The sequence below is a fragment of the Protobothrops mucrosquamatus genome, unplaced genomic scaffold (assembly GCF_001527695.2).
Source record: "Protobothrops mucrosquamatus isolate PMUCROS unplaced genomic scaffold, P.Mucros_1.0 scaffold2375, whole genome shotgun sequence".
NCBI classification, from domain to species: domain Eukaryota; kingdom Metazoa; phylum Chordata; class Lepidosauria; order Squamata; family Viperidae; genus Protobothrops; species Protobothrops mucrosquamatus.
This window is the reverse complement of record NW_015388451.1, coordinates 7,156-30,121: the sequence shown is the minus strand read 5'-3', so window position 1 is coordinate 30,121 and position 22,966 is coordinate 7,156. Positions and strand designations below refer to the sequence as shown.

The 22,966-nt window shown below is 39.2% G+C and overlaps 1 protein-coding gene across 1 annotated transcript in view; it reads right to left on the bottom strand.

Annotated features, from left to right (window-relative positions):
• Positions 1-13,579: 13,579 nt before the first annotated feature.
• Positions 13,580-22,966, bottom strand: part of RHOU (ras homolog family member U) — a 15,919-nt gene continuing 6,532 nt past the window's right edge. Inside the window, exon 3 of the mRNA XM_015824853.1 lies at positions 13,580-17,621. Within this exon, the coding sequence (XP_015680339.1) occupies positions 17,166-17,621 (456 nt within the window). The 3' untranslated portion in view covers positions 13,580-17,165. The remainder of the gene's footprint in view (positions 17,622-22,966) is intronic.

Genomic DNA, 22,966 nt, shown 5'->3' with positions numbered 1-22,966 from the left:
TGTACCCAACTGGCTTCTTGCAGAAGTCTTGGCTTTCTCCACACAATTACTGAATTGCTAATAAATGAGCCTTTTGCTTAGTTAATGAGGCTGCTTGTGGCCAACGATGACCCCCATGATCTAATCTTCATCAGTTGTGACCATAAAGCAGAGAGAAGAGCAAATTGTTTTAAGTAAAACATCTAATGGGGGGAAATAAAAAAGCTGGGACTCTGTTTCCAGCATTTATTTACTTTTCCTTAAGTCTTGTTAAAATTTGGCACTGCATCCGGTCCAAACAATAAAAAAACAAAATGTTCAGGTTGTATTTCTCATCCTTTGTAATTCCTCCAGTTATTCTGTAAAATTCTGAGATAGCATCAAGGACTATCTCTGTCTAGTGTACACATACTAAATTGAGGAGCTTACCTGGTCCCTAAGTGGACAATATCAATTTGATAATGCTGGCTATTAGAGCTTTCTCTTCATATACCCACTTAGTATCTAGTGCAGATTGGCTGCAAGCCTGTGGATCAGTTGGATGTCCTTTCAGGTAGAAATGCTAACCTGACTATATAGCTTGGGAAATTGTAAGCCTTACAACGTTGAATCTGAGCAAAATAATACTGCACAGAACAGCAACAATATCCCACAATCACACACCTGCATGCACCTTTCCACAAATATTTCCCCCCCCCCCAAGATTGCAAGAGCCTGCAAATTTGCAGTTAAACTTTATTTTTCAGATATAAATTTTAGATATAAATCTAACGATAAATAAATAATCCAAATCTGCTCGGTTTATAGATACGTGGGATTTCTCTGCTTCCCTTGAGCCAAATCCAGAAATGACAATAGGGGAAAATAGTGAGCCATTGTGTCTGTGGTGAAAAAGATGTGTCTAAGTCAACCTTTTTCAATTTTTTGCCCTCCAAATTCACTGGGGTAGAATTCTCAGTCTAGGAAGTCTGGCCTACATCTACCCAGAGGTGTCTTTAACTTGAAATGGCAAGCAATTTTGGACTTGTTTATATATACCCAAGGGTAAAAAAGAGAGAAGGAAAGAAAGCAGAAAGTCAGTCCTACAAGCACATCTCAGCTAATTCCCACTCTTTACTTTGGGAAGCCAACACAACAACAGATACGGGAGGTCTGGATATATGATGCTGTGTGCATTACTTCACTTTCCTTCTCCTAACATTTCCTGTGCCTCTTTTTGTGGGTCACACATCTGGGCCTTGTTTTGTCTGGCATTTACAGTTAAGCAAGCTGGATAAAGGAATAACCATTTTCAGAGAAAACCCCTCCTCCTTCTCTTTGTCATCAGTTATCTCCCGGAGAAGATAATCCAAAGCTACTTCAAAGTCCTTTGGAAATGGCCAGGATTCTTTCTCAATTAGAGCCCAGAAACAGTCCTTTCCCTCAAAGACGTCAGTCACCCGTCCTTCTTCCGCATAAGCATTTGGTGCCTTCTTATCAGGCATGTGTTGCTGTGGCAAAGTATTAGACTTCACCTCTTGGCTGTCTCTTTTTCTATTGTTTATCACTGTCAGCAAAAGTCAGATTTATTTTTTATTTTTTTTTGAACTTTGGATTCGTTGATTGCTGCAATTTGATGAGGAGTGGATGGGCACATCCATATGTGATTCATTTTGAAGAAGAGGAAAAGTCGGAGTGACGGGAATTATCATTACTGAAAGGTTAGGCCAAGCAAGAAATAAATGCAGACAGCACCAAGAGCAGACAAAAGGGACCAAACGTCACTTTCAATTACAAATAAATGAAACACAAACAGACTCTCAATTTGCAAGATGAGTTGAGGAGGCTAAGGAAACCTGTTTCTAGTCAAAGTGGAGAACAAGACGTAACCATGAATACAATTATTCAAAACTATAGAGAGCATTATTTAAACATCAGAATACAGAGGATCACACAAAGAGCTGGAGGGGGGGGAAAGCTACACAAAAAACTGTTAGACTACTAATCCTGTATGGTCTGTAGTTAATTTAGATAAGGTGACCAACTGTCCTCCTTTAGGGAGGACAGTCCTCCTTTTGTGAGTTCTGTCCTCCCTCGAAAAGTGTCCTCCTACATGTCTTCCTTTTCGATATTTGAAGACTAATCTTCAGGGCTTTTTTTTTCTCATAGAACGCTCAGAACAGCGTTCTGGCACCTTTTTTTGATGGGTTTTTTTTCAACTTTTGCATGACCTGTGCTACTCCCGCTATTGGCTTTCGAAAGCCAATAGGAATTGCTGGTGAGCGCGCCAAAACACCCGGCCGGCAAACTTTGCACATGTAAGTTGTCTGCAGGAAAGGTGAATTGGCAGGAACTTTGCACCCCTCCCTGCTACCCAACTGCACCTTCTCCTAGTTAGTCCTGAAGATACCTGGAGGAGACTGGAGCGGCGACGCCACGGTCACTTTCTCTTGATCTTCGGCCCTGCTAGGGCAATAATGGCTGCAGGCGCAAGAGGCAGGGGCGGTGGGGCTGCTGCGGGCGGGGGTGTGAGGGGCAGCAGTGGCCGGCTGCCCCCCATGCTGTGGGAGCTGCGGGGCCTGGTCTACATGGGGCTGCACAGGGTGGGCAGTGGTGCTGGCAGGGCAGCTGCAAGCAGGGTGTGTTGACGGCGGGCTGCCCCCCAGGGCCGGAGCCAGCACAGCTGGTGCTTTGGGAGCTGCGGGGCCCGCTCTACACGGTGGGGCAGCAGTGCTGGCGGGGCGGCTGCGGGCGGGGGCGCGGCATGTAAGCATAATTACAATATAAAATGTTATTGTTACAAATGTTTTTATTATGCATTTATCATGTTATAGTGCATTCTGTATTATTGTTGCAATGAATAAAATGTTTCTTTTATTTATGATATTTATTTGTGTCCTCCTTTTCATTATAAAAAAGTTGGTCACCTTAATTTAGAATTTTGCGAACAAGGGGCACCGTCATGCCATCTCTTGAATGATCTTGCCTTTGTCCACACTTTTTTCAGAGTTCTGCTTTTTTTCCCCCCCTCATGTGTACTGGTGGTATAATCAACTTCCCAAAGTTTGCTAAATGGCAATGTTTTAAAGATGGATATTGGCAATAAGCAAATATAGAAGAAATCCTTCTTCCTCGAGCTCCTTGTCTTTTGCTACCCAGAAAGTTGTCCTTCTGGGAACAGATAAGGCTGTTACATTCCAGATCTCCTCTACATAACCCTCTGGCTCTCCAAACAACTCCAACTTCACTTCCTTAGTTTCAAAGCAATGAATTTTATTGAGAGCCAGGAGCCTATTTCACCAAACATAAACTCACCATTATAAATTTGACATTTCAGGCAACAAAATAGAAGATATCTTCTTTCTTACTGACTTTTGGCCTTTGTACTTCTTACTGTTGAAAAGTTTCATATACTTTTTTTTATAATCTCAGGAATGTTTCACCTAAAAATAGCTCCTGACCTATATAGCCTATATAATGTTGAGAAAGGTGGAAGGAAAAAGGACGATCACCAGCAAGGGAAATGGACTCAGTTATGTTCCAGGTTGGTAACAAATCCTGTTGGAGACAGTCTATCAATGTAGTCACCTAAGAGTAAGTGCCACCTTGATTGCATATCATCAATCCATTCTATTCAGCTATATAAGTAAGCTATTCCTTACTTTCTCACGCAGTTGCTAAATTTACCTTGCTACTTAGTGTTTGGAGGGGGAGATCAGTGTATTCCTCTCCCCATCACACCTCCTTAACTTTGTTGTTCCTGGTTGCAAGCTCCTGATTGCTTCTCTTCTTCTTAACTCATTGGTAGAGTATTTCGTTCCCAGGCAAAATGCCTCATGTGTGCTGACCCTGCCAGCAACAAATAAATGACTTCTTCTTTCCCCAAACTCAACAAAACGAATTGCGTTCTGGCCTAACATATTGTACAAGCTAACTGTGCTTTGTAAAACATGGTTTAGACTCTGCAAAGCAAACCATGGTTTAGCTAGTTGAACTGGAATTTAATTTGCTTTTCATAAAACAAGTTTGTTCTAAATGCATGTGACCAGGAACTGATCTAACAGTTACTATCTTGTTTGTATTATTTAGACCTCATGAAATTTCTATAGTGGAATGGGGGGAATGACATTCTGGAAATAATAATAATAATAATAATAATAATAATAATAATAATAATAATAATAATAATAATAATAATAATAATAATAATAATAATAATAATAATAATAATAATAATAATAATAATTATTATTATTATTATTATTATTATTATTATTATTATTATTATTATTATTATTATTATTATTATTATTACATCAGGTGGTTGAAGAAGAAAAAATGGCTTTGGAAGAATATCTGAAGGACAATGATGAAGATGCACTGAAATTAGTATATCAGGAAGGCTTACTGACTACTGGAGAGACCAAACTGGCTTACAAGAAAGACCAAATGAAGAACAGAATAGAGGCATGGGAAGACAAAGCACTACATGGCCAGTACATTAAAAAAATAGCTGCGAAAGCAGATAATAACAAGACCTGGCAATGGCTAAGAGCAGGAAAATTGAAGAAAGAGACCGAGGGACTAATTCTGGCTGCACAAGACCAAGCCTTAAGGACAAATACATACAAAGTCAAAATTGAGAAGACAGCAACAGACAGTAAATGCTACCTATGCAAAGAAGCTGAAGAAACAGTGGACCGCCTGGTAAGCTGCTGCAAGAAGATCGCACAGACTAACTACAAGCAGTGGCATGACAAAGTAGCAACAATGGTACATTGGAAGATCTGCAAGAAATATCATTTGCCTGTAAGCAAGAACTGGTGGGATCATAAAATAGAGAAAATCATAGAAAATGATAAAATTAAACTGCTCTGGGACTTCAGAATTCAAAGAGACAAGCACCTGGAACATAACACCCCGGATTTAACAACTGTCGATAAGAAAGACAAAAAAGTCTGGATAGTGGATGTGGCAGTGCCTGGAGACAGCAGAATAGACGAGAAAGAACTGGAGAAGATAACAAAATACAAAAACCTACAAATAGAAATAGAAATACTGTGGCAAAGGCAAGCAAGAGTGGTACCAATAGTAATAGGCGCCTTGGGTGCAATCCCAAAACAACTGGAGCACCACTTGAACACCATTGGCATTGACAAATTCGCCATTAGTCAATTGCAAAAGGTGCCTTTACTAGGAACTGCTTCCATCCTGCGACGATATCTGTAATACCATCAAACATCCACATCTGCCTATCCCAGGTCCTTGGTAAGGACTGGATAGGTAGACAAAAATGCCAAATCCAATTTGAACATCTGGCTGACTGTGTGATGATCAACAACAACAACAACAACAACAATAATAATAAAGTTGGAAGGGACCTTGAAGGTCATCAAGTCCAACCCCCTGCTCAGGCAGGAAACCCTATACCATTTCTGACAAATGGCTGTCCAATCTCTTCTTTAAAACTTCCAGTGTTGGAGCATTCACCGCTTCTGGAGGTAGGCTGTTCCACTGATTAATTGTTCTAACTGTCAGAAAATTTCTCCTTAGTTCTAGGTTGCTTCTTTCTTTGGTTAATTTCCATCCGTTGCTTCTTGTCCTGCCTTTAGGTGCTTTGGAGAATAGCTTGACTCCCTCTTTTTTGTGGCAACCCCTGAGATATTGGAACACTGCTATCATGTCACCCCTAGTCCTTCTTTTCATTAAACTAGAAATAAAATAACCTAAATCCCAAATATGGCAATGTGTCCCCATGACTAAGATAAAGATCTCAAGAACCTGTTCACATTTTGATGGTATTCTTATTCTTATTATTATACCAAAATGGCTTGTTTCTTTCTCTCTTTTTCTGTTTTCAGCACTTAACCTGTTATTTATATTTTTTCCCTGATTTCCTCACTCATCAATAAATTGTTATGCATAAAATTCAAAACCTGGCAATAGACCAGTCCTGTAAATGACCATTCATTGGTATCTCCAATCTTTTGAATTGCTTCTACACATTAAGTGCACTTCACAAAAATCATATCCTATTCCTCCATACCAACTTTTTAGGGTATAAATGACTTGTTTAGGAACATGTATCAAGTTGTATAGGAACATATATCAACAAACATAGAATCATAGGGTTGGAAGGGACCTCAGAGGTCTTCTAGTCCAACTCCCTGTTCAAGGTAGGAGTCTTATATCATCCCAGGCAAGAGATTCCCTAAACACTGGCATCCCCTAAACTCAGCTGAAGATCTTACCTAGCCTGGTAATGAAACGTTCAGAAACCAACCCACAAACTCAGAGAGTGAACCTTCACCCTCAGTCAAGAGATTTTGAAATCCTTCAGGGATGGAGCACCCACAACCCCAGGAGGCAACTATCCCATTGGTTAATTGCTCTTATTGTCAGAAAATTTCTCCTTACTTCTAGGTTGTATCTCTCTTTGATAAGCTTCCACCCATTACTTCTTGTCCTGCCCTCTGGTGTCCTAGAGAATAAGTCAATCCCTTCTTCTTTGTGACAGCCTTTCAGATACGGAACACAGTTTTCATGTCTTCCTCTGATCTTTCTCTTTGATAGGCTAGACATATCTAGGGAACGCCAACTGTTCATCATACGATTTACCTCCAGAGCCTTTATTATCTTCGTTGCTCTTCTCTGTACACTTTCCAGAGACTCAACATTTTTTGTGTGTAATGGTGACCAGATCTGGACACTAGTAATTTAGTGTATTTTCCTGGACAGCCTTCATATTAGGATAGACCTATGGTCCTTCCTAAGATATTCCTAGAATATCCTTGACCAATCCTAAATTTACTGATTTTTTTTTTGATACAGCATTTTATGTTGGCTCTGGGTTGAAAAGATTTTAGAAGATTCTCTATATTCAAAAAGTAGCAACCTTGTAAACTTTGGACAAGAAAAGGCATGGGGTGCAGAAGAAAAGGAAGCAAAGTCAATGCAACAAGGAAAGAAATCAGAAGCAACAGGGGAAATATATTATATATTTCTTCACAAAATCTGGTAGGATCTGACTAAATGGTGAATTCTAGACCCCTCAATTAAACAGGTTCCTTAGGAGTCACAGGACAGGTTACATCTTGCTGCCACCCTCATCAATCACCCCCCTATGAAGGTCTCTGAGGGATGCCTTCTGTGTCATGGTACCAGCCCTCTAGAATGGCATTCCTCCAGAAATAAATATGGCTTCCATCTTCTAAAAGGGGCTGAAAACCTGTCTGTTCTTCCAGGTTTGAGGGAAGGGTAGTTGATAAGCTTCTGTAAGGTTTTGTTCTAAATGAGTTTATTTGGAGGATGCAAAAATTGGTGGAAGTGGCAGCTAGATGCAGCCTCCCCTGGGGGTCCTAAGGGAGCTTGCTGTCTTCAGCATAAGTATCACTTATAACTGGAATAGAAGAAGCCACCCTCAGACCATGAGACTGCTGAGCTGATTTATGCAACACACATACAGTCAAAATATACATCTACTAGAATTGTCCCTTTGGCATAGCAACCAGCCTTCAATGCTGGCGGCTTGTAGAGATTCTACAGTGACGTAAGCAGCTTGATAAATACATAATTCCTTCACAAGGACACACGTCCAGAGGGAAAGGTTCGTTGTATTGAGACTGTGCTCTTGTGAATCAAAACATACGCATGCCTTGTCCCTTTTTCCTAATTACAGCTTCTCAAAGCACATGGTTTTAATATAAAATCCTATTCCAGGAATGTTCATCCATCAGAAAATGACAAAGGATTTAGTGTCCTGGGAAATCTTATTTACAATGGACTTACTTCAAGGCATTCTTATCAAACTCAGCTTCTACCTCACCCCATATTTCAGACCCAGAGGCTGAAAAGTTCTTTTGATCAAACCACAGCACACATGTACAAGTTACCACAGGGCTAAGCACAACCAGATCTTACTAATCCAAGTTGGGTGCTTTCCAGATGTGTACAGCTGCAGCTTACAGGGCAGCAAAAATACATAAGGCATATCAGCTTGTTATATCACCTAAAGCTTATCCAAGCAATGCTTCCAGTTTTGGGGAAAATTCAGGGTTGAATAACATGAATGAGACAGAATTCGTTGAAGGTTAACAGACAATCAGAACTGCTCAGGATATCAGCATCACATCCTCCAATGAACAAAACAAGTGTTGTTTACATTTCAAAGGTTTCCAGTTACATGGATGGATTAAGCTGAACCAGTAGTTGTCAAAGATATAAGCCATCCTCAAGATAGTTGCCAGAAACATGAAAGTTGCAGATACTTCAGACATCCACCAGCCCATGTCTTCACCGGGTGTCGAAGTTTGTCCAGGCTAAACTTCATGAACTTCACTTTTCATCAGATTCATGAAAAGTGTAATAAATAGCGAGCTGCTCTAAGTCAAGATCAAAATTCCCAGGATCTTCTCAAATATATCTAAAGACAGAGAATCTCCCAAGTCTCTGCCTTGGAAGTTAAGATAAAAAAAATGGAAGTTCATGAAAAGTAGCAATAAAAATGTTATTAAATACAGCTTGTAAGCTTAACTGAGATTGATGAAAAATGTAAGACTAAAAAAGTAATAAGATCTGATTTCTATATTTTTTTTGCATACAAATCACAGGTCTCTCTGATGCTGTGCACAGGCAAGTAGTGGTTGATCTCCAGACTTCTGAGCTGGTTTAGTACCAGCAATAACTATTGCAGGCTGGTTCTTGCTCCATTATGCTATTAATTGGGTACAGATATTTATAACTAGTTCTTGTGCTCCCATCTTAACATGAAGGGTTTCCTTCATAATCTGATTAGCCCAGGCAGATGGTTCAGGCACATCTCATGAACCATGGGAAAAATACCATGGATGTAGCTATCCAAATGACCATATACAATTCTTGCTTGGGTCTTGGTTTAAAGTAGTCCAAACCCTCTTTCTAACTGAAGACTTTCTCCCTCTAGTCCAGCCAATAAATTCAAAGGCTTTATAATCTCTTTATGGTAACCCAGATCAGCAAGCTTTTGCAAGATGGGCCCTGAGAGACTCCTGGACACTTAGACACCTACATATGATACATCTCTTCCAAACCAAGAGATATTGTTGCAGTTTGGAAAGCAAGATTTCCCATCGTGAGGCTTCCTTTACCTCCTAAAAACATTTTATAGAAAAGCTGGGATGGTTTCTAGATCAATATGATAACAATGGAAATCAGAACTGGACAAATTCTGACTCTGCTGTTGCCACTCATCTCATGCTGTCTTTCACAGTCGAGTTAGGGAAAAGATGAGCAGGCAGATCAAAAGCAACTCAATGGAAAGGGGTGGTGCCACATATTCCTCTTCACTTCTGACATCTTAGACACCTAGTTCTTACAAATGGGGCACTAAATTCCAAAGCTCTTGGCAGAAATCATATGTTCTAAAAATTAATTCTGTTCTCCAAATATGGGTCCTTTGGTAACCAAATAGAGCATCGTCTGTGTACTAGAATAACGGATCAACAGGCTGGAGTATCTACAACTTTATAGAGAATTTAAAAATAAAACAAAGACCTCTTGGGCAACGATCCATGAGAGTAGCCAATCATTAAAATTGGGAACTGAAAGGGAACTGAAATGGGGTCTATTCTTCAGGAGAGCATCGCCTCTTATGCAGAAAACCTGCATGCTGCAGACATTGTATGGTACACCACAGTGATAGAATCAAATTTAGGGGATCCTGAAGTGAAACGGCTCTAGGAAAGAGAAGAAAGTTCATGAGAATTGCTCAGGGGAGGAAAGGGAGGTATAGAATCAAAAGACTACAGTAGCTGTCTTCAGGAAATGCTGTTTCCCACTTTCATTCTTAAAACAAATGAGACAAAAGCAGTCATAAAACAGCACCTGTTTGCAGTGGTGGGATTCAGCTGGTTCGCACCAGTTCGGCAGAACTGGTAGCTAATTTTTTGTTGCCCAGGCCCCAAACAGACTTCTGGAAGCGGCATCCACACAGAGAACCGGTTGTTCACATATTTGAATCCCACCATTGTCTGTTTGCATAAGTTGAGAAAAGTCAGGCTTGCTTCTAAGATCCATGTGTGTCTGAAAAGGTTCCAAGAATGACAACTGCCTGAGTCATATCCCAAAAATCAAATGACAAAACCTTCTTTATTGAAACTAAATCTACTTATGATATTTTATATGTGAGAAGCTTGCTGACCTTGAACTATTCATTTATTTATTTTATTAAAACAATTAAAAAACAGACTCAGGTTTTTGTTTTGTATTTTAAAAAAATGAACAAGGAGAAGAAAACAAAACTGAACCATCATGGGAAAGCCTGAGAGAAGAAGTAAGACTTTCTGATGATTTTAATAGTCAACTAGGTTTGTAATATGTCCACTCTGCTTGGATATTTAGATCCCAAGTTGTTTAAGGATTTATAAACATAAGCAAACCTTTGAACCTGACTCAGTTGCTGATTAGTGCAGTTCAGTGGTGGGAATCAGCCGGTTCGCACCAGTTCGGCAGAACCGGTAGCTAATTTTTTGTTGCCCAAGCCCAGAACGGACTTCTGGAAACGGCATCCATACAGAGAACCAATTGTTCACATATTTGAATCCCACCACTGGCACAGTTGTTTCAGCAAAAATGTCCCATTCTACAAAATAATAACCACCTTCTGCACCATCTGTAGCAGAGAACATTACAATATTAAAACAGGAGGTCACCAATGCATAAACATGATTCCCAGGAAAGAGCGGAACTGAAGCAGTAACCGAAAGGTGCAATAGGATACTTGGAACTTGTTTCATTAGTGATTTCTTGGAGCACCTTCTAATCACATTCTGAGAATGCTAGTCACATCCACCCAGTTCCCAGTTCCTATACCTGGCAACCAACCATGCAAAAGATCTCCATCTTCCCAGGATTCAGGTTGTTTATTGGCTCTTAGTCACCCAATTATCACATCTGGATTTTAATAGAGAATTGTTTGTTTTATTTTTTAAACACAAAAGTGTAGTTTTGAAGTTATAGGGGCCTCTTCTTTGCCTTAAGTTTCCAGAATACAAATAAAAGTAGATATGGCACAGCCATCAAAACCCACCGCTTTTTTACATGTGTGGAACAAAAACAAATGGGTAGGATTACTATTATGCAGCCATAGCCACCATCTTCCGACTTTTTTATACACCCCATACCCATTCCTTGGACTCTGTGCTGCATTTATTCTGGTACTTTTAACAAAATCTGGGGATAAACATGTTTACCTAGAATACCCTTCAGTCTAGTCTGATAATCCAAGCACATATGATGAATGTCAAATTAAGAAAAGCTAATCTATAGTATATTGCTAGAGTTTTTTTTCCTGGCGCAAGATCAAAATAACCAAAACTTTCATAGACATTTTTGTTTTGAATAGTTGAAACTTTTTAATTAAGTAGCTCAGTAGTTATGTAAAAATGGGCAATTGCATTGTCTTAAAAAATACATTGCTTTTTGTGAGCCTTACCTCTTTCTACTCTCGTCAAGCTATAACAGTATTAATGTGTCACAGATAGAAGATTTTGAACCTTTCCCAAACCAAACTACTGTTACAGTACAGAAGAGAAAAAAAAAACCTTCAGTACTACTATAAGAGTGCCAACAGCACACCACAGAAGTACTTTAATAGGCTCTATAACATGTCGGTTGGATTCTTTCCATACTGTATATTTTTTTCTATCTTCTTTCATACATGCATGATAGAGAAGCCTAAATTGTAGTACCTGAATGAAAAGAAAAAGGTTGGTCAGAATTATCACAAAAAAAGAATCTGACTGGCACAGCAGAGAAGGCAGTTTGCAGTTTGGCTCTTTAACCACTAATGCCTAGAGACGGGAGAAACAGATCTGTAAAAAAAGGCTCAGTAAATATGTCAATGAAGTGGAAGTCTGAACCATGTCAACAGAGCAGCCTGCCCAGAGCTTGGACTTTGGCAGCAAACGAATGAAGCCATCCTTTCTCACATTCGAGAGTCGCTCATTGTGCCTCCACGTCCCCTGGAAATCATTGGCCATTGGGTAATACTGTATAAAGGTTAAGATGTAGGACTTGGAGTGGGAAACTTCATCTTCAAATTCCCCGTTAACCATCAAGTTCATTGAATGATTCTGGGCCACAACTTTCAGGGTTGCAGGATGATGGGGCAGGGAGACCGACTTACATTACTATACAGTCCTGAATAATATTTCTTAACCTTAGCAACTTTAAGATGTCTGCACTTACTGGGGAATTCTGGCCATTGAAGCCTGGATATCTTTTAAGTTGCTACGGTTGAAAAATCCCCCTGGCCTTGCAGGAGCAGATGTTGTTACTTCCCAAAGAAATATGAGATAATAATGAAAGAAAATTGACATTTCAAGTTTTGAAATGACACCATTTATCCAGGCAGTCCAAGAAACCATGGCTTCCTTCAGCAATCTCAATTGTTTCATGGACCTAAGCTCATTCAGGATTTTTTTTTTGTGGGGGGGGGGGGAAAGAGATATTATTAATAACAACTGCACAAACAATTTTAGTTAAAAATCCAATGTACATTTACTTATTTTTGATTAATCAGTAATAGTATTAGATGGTCAGTCCTTCAAACACTCAACAGAGGGGATTGCCTCTTGCATAGCCCTGAAGGTTCTTCATCTTCCTGGTTTAAAAGATTGTTTCCTAAGGCTAACGTTCAGTCCAGCAATAAGCTCCCATTACTGAGACCGCATCCAAAGTCAGATGGACCAAATCAACTTGGGAATTCAAGCGGTGGGGTAGGCCGAAGATCATCTCCTGGAACTCCATTCATCCTTGCTACAATGAAATCACACTGATCAAGTTTAGGATGTTAAGAGGGGGGGGGGAAATGGAACTTAAGCCACAATGACAGACAGCAGCCTTGAAATGCTTCTCTTTGGATGAAATTCTCCATGTATCCAAGAAGCCTTACCTGTGACAGATTGTGAACTGAACAAGAGGAAGTACCAAACTCTAAGTCCAGGGTTTTAGATTTATTTCAGGTTGGAGAACGGATTTATATTGTCCTTCTGGAAAGCTCATTTTCAACATGCACTATACTTTTGAAAACCCTTTTCATAAGGCACAGCAGATAACAAACTATAGAAAAAAATCTTTACTTCCACATTTCTAGTAACATTCCAAAAAAAAAAAATTCATCCAAAGTCTAGAAAAATGTAGGCAGCCTGCATTATATTGGTATCTGCAGCACTGCAAAACTGCTACATTTGTTTGCACCAAAACAAAATACTTATTACAAGTTACATACTTTCTTGAAACAAAGCAATCTTTAGTGGGTTACATAAAGTTAATTGCTATTCACTTATGGAATGCACCTATTCTCTTTTGTTCCCAAATTTTAGCAGCAAAAAGGGAAGTTTCCATTTCTAAAATCATCCATATTTTATATTTTCATAACACAGTAATAAAAACAGAAGGGGAAATCTAATCTTTTTTTTAAAAGAAAACTATTTTATATTAGATATTCTAGTGAGAAACTGTAAAACAATTTATGTGCATTCTAGATTATGCATACTTGGGATTAAAAATGAGTTCTTCAAAATTTTTATTTTCCTCTGGAAGAACCTATTTGTTTTTGTTTGTTTGTTTGTTTTTTTATATTGGAGAGAATTTGAGCCAAACCAGGACCAGGAAATAGGGGATGAAAGATAGGAGGCAAAAGAATTTTCTTTTATCCTACCCCTTTTTTTTAATTTTAGAGGCAAGAACAAATGTCCTCAACTACCGACAGCTATCATCTTTATTTTTGAACGTCTGTAGTCTCCAAAGACAGTGTTCTAAATTCTGAGGGTGCCAAAAGTTGGTACTTTTGCCAGTTTCCCATTAAAAAAAACAAACCACCAATCAATTGATGCAAGACAGGACAGAGAGCCTGGTGGGTCCAGAGAACTGCTCTTTAGCCAGACTTAGTCACACCGTTAGATATCGCTGCCGTCTTTCACTTATTATCTATAAAGATGACCACACATCTATTTTTTTCCTTCTGCTGCATGTATATAAATGGGTGAAAAGAGGATATTGTAAAGCAGTTTGCTTAGTCTGTGCCCTTCAGATTACATTAGACTATGACTCAGAGCCTTCCTAGCCGCTGTGAATGCTGATGGTTATAGTCCAGGATAGCTGGCAGGTAAAAGGTTAGACAGGCTATTGCATAGCACAAGTGAGGCAGAGAAAATTCAAAGTCTAAGTGACACTAGCAGTGAAAAACAACCCAAAAGGAATTCTTCCCCCCCCTTTTTTTTCTAATTTGTATATGTGATTACTATATGCACTTCATTATTTCTCCATTAAAAGAGTTAGAGTCATGACTTTACAATAAGAGGCACATCCTGATCAGTTTTTTAAAACCTCAACATCTTTAACCAATTTTGTAGGCAACTACTCATCCCAAAGTTGAGAGAAAATGGATTCCTAGAGAGCAAAGGTTTTCAGCACCTGGACCATCGGGTAACTGGGAATTTTCCATTTGGCATCCAACTGGCATTTTTCATACACAAGACTTAAGAAAAATTTGGTAGCCATCCACAGGGATCTCATATCAGTTTTATTCATTGGGCTTCTCAGATTATAACTATGGACCCCAGTGAGGCGAATTCAGACACAATAGGAATGTGGAAGTATCAACACCAACAATTATGTGTCAGGAGGAAATCAAAGCATCACTTTTGTAATCTTCAATTATCTACAGTTCCTCTGATAGCAATGCAAGTACACTTAGTGAAAAGAAACCAGCATTCCTCTACGTAGAGTAGCCATGTGAGTTTGCTGCAGAATAATCACAAAGATACTCAGGGATTAAAAAATGATTTGATTTGTCAATTACCTTCATTTCATCAGATGCATAGAATATTCATTTGATGTGGGCCTCTGATTGCAATGCTGCAATTCAGGCAACGTGCTAGACACCTTTTGTTGAACAAGTCCCAATAGTCCCAAAACTCTTAACCCAAATGACTGGCCATGCATTATATGAAATCCAAAATAAACAAAACTACAATGCAGCAGAAGAGAATCTGTATAGTGGTAAAATAAGCATAAAGATACGGGATGACAAATTATTATCCTGATATTCATAAAAGAGTTGTTTAGTGTGATGCAGAAATTCTTGTTGGGATGCAGTCACAATGATTCAGCATCTCTGATCCTGGTTGAATCTTGGTTCTCTCTCTTGACATCTGATATGAGGTAGCCTTCATATTAATTTTGCATGATACAAGTGATGCAAAATAAATTGCTGGTGATTTGTAGAAGGGAGATATCCCAAAGATTCATTCAATCTAAGCTATGGTTAGCACCAGCCATGGTGTGCTAATGATCCTATAGTGTGAATTTTTTTAAACAAAATATTTTTGATCTATTCCAACATAGATCAGCAATTATGTTTTGTTCCTGGCATTTAAAAATCTGCTTTTAAAATTTAGAATTCCCACAGTCAGATGTTATAGTGAAATGTAGTTAGTTTAAAAATGAAAGTTAATACTTGGGTTATTTTATCCTAGCACATGATATCTATCTATATATAAAAAAGAGCCACATGGAGAAAGAACACTTGAAACCAAGGTTCATCCAGGAATGATAATTATTTCTTAAGTTCAAACATAGGCTGATCATATTATAAATGCAAAGAGCTACATAAAAGCAAGGAAGGAAAATTAGACAGAAAAATCAAGCTACTAAAGTAGCCCAGTTATAGTTTAAATTAATCTCTGTATTGCATTACTTAATTAGAACAGGAATCCCCAAAACAGATGTGCAATTACATAATAAATCTACAACAGTTCAGACACAGTTTAGTTTAATCTATTGCAAAGAAAAGCTGTTTTGCTTTTGTTATTCTTTGCATGGTCCTAAAAACTCACCCAAGCCACGAAAATAGGTGGCATTTAGCCAATGTTCGGTTTATTCAAATATGGAAGACTGAATAAAACTGGTACAAAAGCATGTCCTCCAAGTACTTAAGAGCACTGGTAAACCAGCATTTGCCGTCATTTATTGCTACACGAACATTGCCAGTAAAAGATTTGGCATCTTTTGAATGAAAGTCAATTCCCAACACTATGCACATTTGCTTAGATTAAATTTCCTGACTTTTTTTAAAAAAATAGACTTTCTGGAATTTTGAACAGTTAATAGTTTTTTTCTTTCCAGTTTATCTTATATGAGCAAATATTGTTTCAATGACACAGTATTGTGATACCCGGTTCAGCAAAGAAGACTAAAAATTAGTTGAGATTATCTTATGAAAAAAGGTTTCCATGTGAAATTAAACAAGCTTTTCCCAACTTAGAACGCTTCATGTTATAGATTACAAATGAACAAAGGTAAGTCAGGCTTGCACTGATTGGCATCAGATTAGGAATCACCAAGACCACCAATATCTACATTTTGCACCATATTTCTTCAGATATTGATACATCTTTGATGTCATATATCCTCTATAAATAGAAAAGAAGCCCATTGCTATTCAAAATATGATTTCCCCTTTTTCCAAGCCAACAAGCATGCACATTTCATGGTGTAAAAGGGATCTGTCAGTTGGGGTATACAAGGAAGATACAATTTTGCACAGCTGCTCTATTTGTTATGGCATTCCCCACACTGTGCATAAAGTAGGCATATCATTTTAAGAAAAATATATCAGATTCACGTGCAGATTCTGCTAATTTAGCAACACAATGTACATTTCAGAAATGTGATGTAGAGTTCCTGAAGCCTACAATACTAAAAAGGCAGGCAGATGCAGGCAGGGAAATTCTCCATTTTGAGCCAAATGTCCTAAGAGGCACAGTTTTAGACATCCACCTGCAAAACAATAATTGGACTGTAGGATAGTCCTCACAGTCGTCATGTAGACTTCTTAGGAGAACCTAAGAAGGTTCTAGCCTTTCCTACACCTGTATATAGTGAATTCATGATTCAACTTTCAGTTCCACCAAAGTGTAGGCCAGCAGTCCTCAATAAAAAGAAACTACCACTAGTGGGAAAACCCCCCAATTTGGTCAACCTCAGCTTCTCAGCTCACGCTCATCCCCATCTCAATCGGAAAGAGATAATTTTAGCAGCATGTTCAGTGGTGGATTTTAACTGTGAATTCTGGAATAGAGAGAGTTTTTCAGCAAAAGTCACCTCAAATCACCCTCAATGATCAAACTGCCATTTCCAAGGCTTTCACTGCAAAAAAAAAAACCCTATACAAAACAACAATATTTTTTCCACCAGGACTTGGAGAGGTTTTTCATTTTGTCCGGAGTCCTGTTTTTGGATTTCTTTGGCTGTTGCTGAGTATCCGAGTAGTGAATGCCAGCCACAATGGCTGCATCAAAGACTTCTTTGAGGTTTTTCTGAGTCAAAGCGGAGCACTCGATGTAAGAGGCGGCTTTTATTTCCTCGGCACAGAGCCTTGCGGCCTCCTCTGCCACAGGCTTCTCTTTGCATTTGTCAAGCTCAATTAGTACTTTGACGTCTTCCCGGAGGTCCGATTGGGTCCCGACGAGAATAATAGGGGCCTTGGGGCAGTGACATCGGATTTCAGGGACCCATTTCTCGGTCACGTTCTGGAAAGATGAAGGGCTCACTACACTGAAGCACAGCAAAAAGATGTCTGTGTTGGTGTAGCACAGTGGGCGGAGCTTGTCAAATTCATCCTGTGCAAAAATAAAAGTAATGTGAATAGTAACTTTATAGTAACGAAAGGAGCTTTCTATGTTCCCTAAAAGCAATGTGCATCATAGAAAGTGGTGGTTTTCCTTACTGATATAACAAAACCATTCTTATCAGCTACTAAATGGGCATACAACAAGTTCTATAAAAAGAACAACCATAATTGTTTTGCAGAGCAGGGTTATTCCCACCAACTGTACCAAGGTGGCATGTAGCAAGGAACCAGTTGTCTGAATGCTACCTCAGAGAGAAGGAAAGAAGACATGGAAGGCAAAAGTTCCTGAACAAAGAAAACTAACAACTGTAGAGGAAATTAGAACTCTCCTCCTTGAAGCAATTACATTTTTGTTGATTTGTTGTTTTATATTATATTATTTAGTTGTGCACTGTTTTAAATTATTTAGTTGTGCACTGTAGCACAACTACTTGGCCAAACCATAAATAGACTGTCCCATGTGGTTCCACAATACAGAAGTGAGCACACAGCCAGTACCATCATTCAGCATCAACATTAGCTTGCAACCATATTTGAAAAACAGAATTGATTCAAGGGATTGGCTTTGCTATGATGCAATCTTCGTTCATTCATTTCAAAGAGGCAGCCTTCTCACAAAAGACAGGAACTATTGTTGATGTTGGAAGAGCAGAAATTATAGGTGGTTCTCATTATCTGTGGGGCCATTACCCATGGTTTGCATATCTATAGTTGTTAGGTGTAAGTTTCCCCTCGTTGTGAGTTTTGCCTTGCTCTTTGCTACTTTATGCACATGCAAAATTGGGGGGGGGGGAGGCCAGGTTTTGACACATGCATAAAGTATTTATTAAAGTCTTGTGATCATGAGGTGGGGATGGAACTCCCCTCCCAGACTCAAGGGTAACCTGTGTACAACATGGATTGAATACTTATATGAATTAGAGAAAATGAAAGAACTGAAGACCTTCACGAAGTGAAGAACCTTAAAGTATTAAAATATTAAAAATAATTCAATCAAAAACCAACACTGCCATATGTGGTCTTCTTCAATTGAAGAAGGCTTGCCTAACATTTCTCAGGAATCAAAATCATAATACTGCCATAAACTGCCTATGGAAATGGGGAAATTCAATTCAGCGCTTGATCAAATCTAACATACTAGCTACAACCTAGCAAACAGTATTTGTGTGTGTTTGCATGTCTTTGTGTGAGTATATACACACACACACACACACACATATAATACCATGGCACAGAATTTGTACATGAGTCATTGTCTATGCTACTGTTTGCTTTCTTTTTAATAGCTGCTTTGCTGCATTTACTTACTAATGGGCCAGTTTAGCTTTTTACACCACTCTATAACTAGTTTGATAAATGGTGGCAGCTGGAGAAGCAGAGAATGAGTAATTACACACACCCCAAATTTTTCTTCAGCTTAAATCTGTTATCTTAAACTACATAATATTTATAAATTAATTAGATTTATCCAGGGCTTTTTTTCTCGGAGAAAAGGTGGCGGAACTCAAACCTGGCCACGCCCTCATCAAACCCTAGGACCGCCCCTTTAGAGAACAGGAATGCAAGTAAAATTTGGGAGGGGCTATTTCCGGTGTGGGAGGGGCTATTTCCGGTGCGGCCGGCCCGGAAAAAGGTGCCGGAACGCGGTTCCGCCGCGTTCCGGCTGAAAAAAAGCCCTGGATTTATCAGAATAGCATGTGGTTTTCTATTATGATCCATTGGCATGGGATTTATTCAGTAGGGTCCCCTTCCATTGTCCTTCCTCTAAAGCAGGGATGGGGAATTAAGGATCTTTTATGACTTGTGGACTTCAACTCCCAGAATTCCTGGCTGGCTCTGGAATTCTGGGAATTGACGTCCACAAGTCATAAAGGGGCCATAGTTCCCCACCTCTGCTCTAGAGTTTTGGAGGTAGCAAACTGAATGCCTGCATACATAAATCAAATAAACAAATTGAACAAATCAAAATCCTGGATTTTAAGTTGACTTTAGAAACATCTTCCTCGAAATACAACTGCTAAGATTGCATTTCACATTGAGTCATTGTTTTAATGCTGGCTTTTTTGACAAACCACAAGAGACTGCTTCTTTCATACAGTAATAAGCTCTGGTTTAAAACCATGGGATTTACCCACACTCTGATAAAATTACAGTTTAACATAAAATTTGAACCCAGTCAAAATGAATTTTGTTTCTGGTGAAGTATTGGCTCATGATTAGTGATCCAAACCTTGGATGACTTTAATTTTTACTGTGCCAATGGTGCAGTTATTGCCACTGTAACTGGGTCTGTCCATCTTGCTGCTGGTTGTCAACTTCTCCTTAGACCAGGAGTAGGCAACCTCGGCTCTTTTATGACTCATGGACTTCAATTCCCAGCTGACTCAAGAATTCTGGGAGTTGAAGTCCATGAGTCATAAAAGAGCCGAGGTTGCCTACCCCTGCCTTAGACCAAAAGTTCCCCTACCCCCACCCCCCCAGGATCATGTGGCACCTTTAAAGAAGCACCAACAAAGCATGCATGCCCAAACCTAATCTGAAGCATCTTTTGTATTCAAAGAACAACACTCTTCCACCAGTCTGCCTTTACATCTCTTTCACTTCTCTGAGCAGGTGAAATTTGTTTGTTTGTTTGTTCTTACTGAATATTGAAGGGTTTTGCTAATCCAAAAATCATGCTGAAGAAATCATTAGATAATACAATAGCCTGCTTTAGATTAATACTTATTATTGCCTTCTATTGCAACGATCTGAACTAAAAATAACCCCTTATGGTCTCCTTCCCCAACTTCCTGGTTCAATACAATGAACGTTGTCCTGTGCTCCATTTTGGAACTCTTTACACAATACGCTTTTGAAAAAGCTTTTATTGTTAGATCTTGGAAAAAAGATTCTTGGAAAAAAGAGAGATCTCGAAGTGAAAAGGGAACAGCTTGATAATTATACAAGTTCCAAGAGCTAAAGTCAAGGAAAGTAAACAGAGGAAAATATTAACATGGCAACAATGGCCTCCTGAAGAGGTAGGATTTGTCTCTTGTGCTGGTATTTTAATTAAAATCCAGCAATGTTTGTCAGAGGGCCTCAAATTAACACATGCAAAGAGCAAACAAACACGCTCTGAAATATCCCTCTGGTGCCAACATTTTGTCGCCAAACGTATCAATTTACAAAGGAGGTTTTGGTGGTTGGAAGTTCATATTTGGAAAATAATACAGATGTGCAGCCCCAATTTCCTTGAATTCATCTGCGGGGGTACTTGCAGAAGAAAATTGAGGTCTAAGAGGCAAGATTTCATTAGCTCACTTATTTGACAGATGTAACACCCCTCAAGAACACAGAACAAAACAAAGCACTCATCTCTTTGCTAAGGGATCATGCATGTGGGATGCCGTATGGCAGCTATGTGAACCTACACGGTTTGCCGCTCTAAATAATTGCATAATTAGAAATCATGTCATGCATCTTATAGCTCAGGGGAATAATTGTAAATTTACACAACCCAGGAGTAAATGGAGAGGTCAGGGCAAGGTAGAAATGTGAAAGCCCCTAGATAATCGAAGGCTCTTGTCTCATCCCTTATCATCACCAAACACGCTACAGAAACAGCCTTGCTTGAAAAAAAATGGCATTAGCATCCATAGTTCCAAGAGGCTTTCTAAAACCCAGGGGGAAAAGGTTACCAGGGCCTACAGCTGATGCTTCCTCTGACTTGATTATCTGACGTCAATCAGAAGTAGTAAAATAAGTGTTATTTCTTACAATGTATGTACCCCAAGCACATAATAAGACTCCCGGTGATTTTAAGTCATTAAAAGGCAATACAATCTCCAACTTGAACCATCCCTGAAAACTTCATCAAAACCATAATACAATCCAGTCTCCACAATTTAAAACTCAACACAATGAATAGCATTAGACTCCAAACCTTACAGAATAACAGCATTTTAACTGCCTTTCTTTAGAAATATGGGGGGGGGGGCAGGTTAGCCTCAAGTGAGGATGTCCCTCTGGGCAGGAACAGTGACTGACAAAACCTGTTCTTTGGGTGCTGTCTCTCTCCTACTCCTTCCTTTGAACTGTACTCAGAAAACTTATTGGCTGCCCAGAATCACTTTGCAGAGTGAGATGGGCAGCATGTAAATTTAATAAATAAATAAAAATAAATTGGAAATGAATGCAGTGCCTTATGATTATTGTGCTCAAGTGGTTCTTATGTGTTCTTATGTGTCACCAGCTGTGCAGCAGCAGTTTCCAAGTAATCCTGAAAGGGAGTCTGGGTAAAGCACTTTGCACTAATCCTATCTTGAAATAAAGAGTATTGAGCCCCTGATCTTGCAGACTTCTTCTATTAAAAGCACAGGGGTGGTTTGATAAGAAAATAGGAAGCACATACAGCAGGCAAGATTTAGGGACAAAACCCAAGGTTCTACTCTATAGAGTTGGCTTGTGCTTTGAAGTACTTTGAAGTCATATGTGAAAGTCAGTTTGATGTAGCGGTTAGGGCACTAGGCACTAGCTATTGGGAGCCTGTTTTCTGGCTCTCTAGCAGGGTGACTCTAGGTCAGTCACTCTCTTTCAGCTCAAGAATGAAAGCAGTGACAACCCAATTCTGAAAACCTTGCCAAGAAAACCGCAGGAACTTGTTGAGGCAGTTGCCAGGAATTAAACCTTGAGAGAGAAGAGAGAGAGGGAGAGGGAGAGGGAGAGGGAGAGGGAGAGAGAGAGAGAGAGAGAGAGAGAGAGAGAGAGAGAGAGAGAGAGAGAGAGAGAGAGAGAGAGAGAGAGAGAGAGAGAGAGAGAGAGAGAGAGAGAGAGAGAGAGAGAGATCTCCATTACTGTTGATGGACATAAGTTTCCAAGACAGAGGAGCACAATCTAGCCCCCAAGGCTTGACTGGACCTAAGAGACCTCCAAAATTTGTTACTGAACTCTAATATGTCATGTACCAGAAGAGGAAAATGTTTTAATACATGACCAGAGGGATATCACAATCTCTTTTAATTCTAACTGGATAGTAATTGAAATGACCTCAGCTTAAGGTTTCTGTCCTGTTCTTGTCCACTTTTTAAATTTGAAAGCTAATGTAGCCTTCAGCCTAGAAAATGTTATGCAATCCTGCTATAAATCCAGTGTACCAATAATAATAATAATAATAATAATAAATTTAATTTATATGCCGCCCTTCTCCCAACGGGACTCAGGGCGGCGCACAACATATTTAAAACAAAACATAAATACATTCCCCCCCGATAAAACCGAATTAAATCAAATTTTAAAGTTGTGTCTCTGTCGAATTGTTAAAAGATAAACCCCAAATAAAATCCTCCCTAGGTC